The sequence below is a fragment of the Fukomys damarensis genome, unplaced genomic scaffold (assembly GCF_012274545.1).
Source record: "Fukomys damarensis isolate Sample0158 unplaced genomic scaffold, DMR_v1.0_HiC HiC_scaffold_30, whole genome shotgun sequence".
Taxonomy (NCBI): domain Eukaryota; kingdom Metazoa; phylum Chordata; class Mammalia; order Rodentia; family Bathyergidae; genus Fukomys; species Fukomys damarensis.
In genome coordinates, this window is record NW_022900942.1 from 31,078,997 (window position 1) to 31,083,098 (window position 4,102).

Consider the following 4,102-nt stretch of genomic DNA (forward strand, 5'->3'; position numbering starts at 1 on the left):
CCTCAGTTTCTTTTTCTTTTTTCATTTCAATAGGTATAGCAGGGAACATTTAAATGTTGTCAACATGTAGAAATTTTCTTCTTTTATAAATGTTCTGAGCCCAAATTACAATATATAAATTCTTCTTGTGTTTTTAGTGAGAGTTATTGACTTCAGAATTTCAAATTCTTTCTGATTACCCTTGCTGTTTTATGTATGTAATATAGGGGGTAAAACCCCCCGGCATTTTCAAAAGTCATTTTGGAAAGAGTTTGTAAGATTGAAGACATTTGTAATGAGCATGCTGTGCAGTTTGTATTTGGATTTTTTAGCAGTTGCTCAGTGAGTGACTATTGGGATAATCTATAGCAACATCTGTTTTTGTGCTCCAGTGGTGTACTCAGGGGGGTGTTTTATTAGATGACACATTATCTTTTATTAGAGGGAAGCTGTGAAGTTCTCTTAAAACTTTAACATTGCTGAAAAAAATGTTAAATTATAAAGTAACAATTGGAGGAATAAAGGAAGTCACTGAGAGAAAAGGTTTATATAGAAATGTAGAGTATTATTGCTGCGTTTTGTACATTTAACTTTATCTTTCTTCTAGTCCAAGTGGGAAGAAGTTCAGAAGCAAACCTCAGTTGGCAAGGTACCTGGGAAATACTGTTGACCTTAGCAGTTTTGACTTCAGAACTGGAAAGATGATGCCTAGTAAATTACAGAAGAACAAACAGAGACTGCGGAATGATCCTCTAAATCAAAATAAGGTTGGTTAATTTACTTATAACACATATATGCTAATTCAAAAGCTCTCCAAAAACTATCTCATGTTGTAAATATGTTACTGAAAATTTGGTTGTACAAATGTACCCACCCCCTGCAAAATTTTTTCACTTCTGAATTTTTTCTCATGTTTGTCAGTACTTACCCAGAGAGAACATAAGTAATTTGTGCACTTTAGAAAACATTTCACTATCTCCAGGCCAACGTATATCATACTTTTTGACCCGTTGGATCATTTCACAGATATTTATTGCTATTAATTGTTTACTTTAAAAAATAGCTTTGTTGCCTAAAAAGAGTAAAAAAAAAATTTTTTTTTTTTTTTTGTACTGAGGATTGAACTCAGGATCTTGAAAGGCATGGTGCCACTGACTTACATCCCTGGCTCAAGGCATATTTTCTTTGGGTGGGGGGCGAGTACTAGGGATTGAACTCAGGACCTTGCCCTTTTCAGGCAGGCAGCAGAACCACTGAGCTAAATCCCTGGCCCAAGGCAAAATTTTAATGTAGCAAGAATCCTTACCCATAGTAAACTTACCTGTAGTAATATGCAGGCTCAGAAGTTGAGCAAGAGCAGTTTTTATTTTGATTTTTGATAATGTTGAAGGTACTGACTCTAGGGTATGATATTCTTATCCTACTGTGATTGGAGATTTTTTTCAGTGTCATCCTCCCCTCATGGAGGTATATCTCCAGTTCTTTTTTTTTTTTTTTTTTTTTTTTTTTTTTTTTTTTGGTACCTGGGATCGAACTTGGATCCTTATGCTTGTGAGGCAGGTGGCAGAACCACTGAGCTAAATCCCTGGCCCTCCAGTTCTTTTTAAAAACATTTTTTTCCCCCAGCCTTGGGGATTGAACTCAGAACCTTGTGCTTGCAAGGCAGGCAACAACACCACTGAACTAGGTCCCTTTTTTAAATATTGAGATACCGTAATGCTTAGTTGCTAAGTTTCCCAGTCTAGGCTCCTGCCTTAGCCTCCTTAGCACTCGGATTACAGGCATGTGCTATCATGCCTAGCTTCTATTAGCGTCTGTTATTGGGCTGTTGGGTTGGTAATTTATCATGTATCAATTTAAACAATTCTCATTTCAATTATGATACATTAATTGTATTAAAATACCCAGTATCTTTACAAAGCACACTTTTCCTCTAAGGACAGATAAGCTTCTGTAACCCACAAATGACTCATTGATTTGCCACAGTCCTTCCAAAATTGCTAAGGAGATTATTTCCATCTGTATGGAGGTAGGAGTTCAGGTTAAAGTCTTCCGTACAGTTACATAAGTCAACTGTTTTAATCAATTTAAAACATTTTTAAATTTTAGAGATCTGCATGTATATGTTGCCACAACTATTGTCTCTCACTAATGGTGTGAAGATAAAGGATGGGAAACTAGAGACTTATTTTTTCCTTGGGATGTGACTAGATACATATAACTTGGCATGCTTTCTAAGTGCTGTATTCATTTTAGGAACCTAAAGGCAGTTTAGTACAATACAAAGGGCTTAGGACTGGCAGGCACGGAGTGGTGATCTGGCTCTGCTGCTTATTAGCTGATGTTGTTAGTTATAGGAATTTTCTTAAGTACTGAGAGCCTCAGGTTTTTATTCGAAAAATTAAGGTAATAAATTTTTTCCTTAGTATTAGAGTAAATAGGAATTTATAGCTAGCAAAGTATTTGATCATATTAGTTCTGTTCCTTTCCCTTTTGCTCCTTCCTTAAGCTGCCATGTATCTGAGTACTGGTAAACAACTCCTCCTCAACCTTTTACTTTTTCTGAAGGGTGTGGGGCAATGATGACAGAACCTTTTAGAGTTTTCAGTGATAATAAACAGCACACTGCAGCATATGTGCCATAAGTTCATCATTACTGATGTAGACTCCCTGGGTCATACTTGCTTTTATTCACCTTAATAGTTTGTATTACAAAATTAATTTCTTGGGGCATTCTCATGTACCTTGTTTGGAAAGGACGAAGGGAAGGGAAGGCTAAATTGCCTCTCTGTTGTTTAGTTGTGAGATTAGTTTGAGGTAATAGTTATAAAGATTTTAAGAAAGGTAAGAGTGGAGGGGTCTCAAGTTAGCAAAAGTTAGGACCTAGGACTACGTACATGTGTAGGTAATTTCGTCTTATGGGAATCTTTATGCTAGGGTTGTTTTGATTAAGTGTGCAGAGGAAAATTAAGATCTATCTCTAAAACTACCTTTTAAAAGTTATCTGTAGTGGTCAGGTACCTATAGAAGGGGCATAGATATTTATGAAATGAATTCTTTCAAATTTCCGTATTGTTGCTAGAACCACAGTTTTGTTAAAATTATTTAGTATAATGTGAGATTTATCAGTTACAGTTTATTAAAAACCAAAAACTAATTCGTCTCTTTAGTTTGTGTGCATCTTTCTGCTCTAGCTGCGCTGGACCACTCATCATCCTGCACCATGGCATGCACTTTCAAGATTCTGCTTGCTCATATGCTGTTTCCTCTGCTTGGAATGCGCTTCCCCCTTCCCTTCCATCTGATGAACTCCTCCTCCTCCACGGCCCAGCTCATTGTCTTCATGTCTGGAAATCCCTGCATTCTCCAGCCAGAACCAGTCCCCTCTTGCTTCCTTGGTGCTTTGCCATTGTATTTGTGACTATCTGCTTTAGCTAGACTGTGAGCTCCGTGAGAGCAGGGACCATTTTTTTGTTTTGTTTTGTTTTGTTGTTGAAAATGTAGTACAAAGCCTAGCTGCACGGTAGGTACTTAATAAATGTTGCTTGTTGTTTATTTTATTTCATATCAGCCTCATTCCATAAGTTCATAGTGATAATAAATGTCTATTAAATAAATTAATACATAATACATTCTTTTGGAAATGGCTTTCATTTTCATTTTTTTCTCTGAAACTAAATTTTTTGGGGTATGGTCTTATTCTATCTGACTTTATTTTAGTTAAGTAGTCAGAGTGGAGTTTTGCGTATTTTAAAATAAGCTCTTCTGAAGTAACACCAACCTTAAAATCTCTATGAAGCAGAAACTATATTTATGGCATGATTAAGTCTTTTTATGATAGTACAGTATTAAAAGAAACCGAAACATTTAAAGTGATCACTAGAAATCAGAGAAAGTGTTTTCTAATGTAGTTGTCAGCCTGGCCAACACATTAACTGTGGTGTTTTTGAGCCTCCCCTCACCATCATCCTCTTCTCTTAAAAGAATTAAGAGTTGTGGTCAACAAAATAAATTTTGAAGTAAGCTAAATTGTAGTTTATGTTGACTGATTATAAGCTATGATGTTAATGTCTTCCATCTCAAAGTTGAGTTTATTGGTGATTATTTTAAGATGTGATTGGAA

General features: G+C 35.8%; 1 protein-coding gene across 1 annotated transcript in view; it reads left to right on the forward strand.

Annotated features, from left to right (window-relative positions):
- Positions 1 to 581: 581 nt before the first annotated feature.
- The window catches only part of Mbd2 (methyl-CpG binding domain protein 2), a gene marked incomplete at its 5' end in the record, with an annotated part of 64,313 nt that continues 60,792 nt past the window's right edge, over positions 582 to 4,102 (forward strand). Inside the window, one exon of the mRNA XM_010619719.3 lies at positions 582 to 746. Within this exon, the coding sequence (XP_010618021.1) occupies positions 582 to 746 (165 nt within the window). The remainder of the gene's footprint in view (positions 747 to 4,102) is intronic.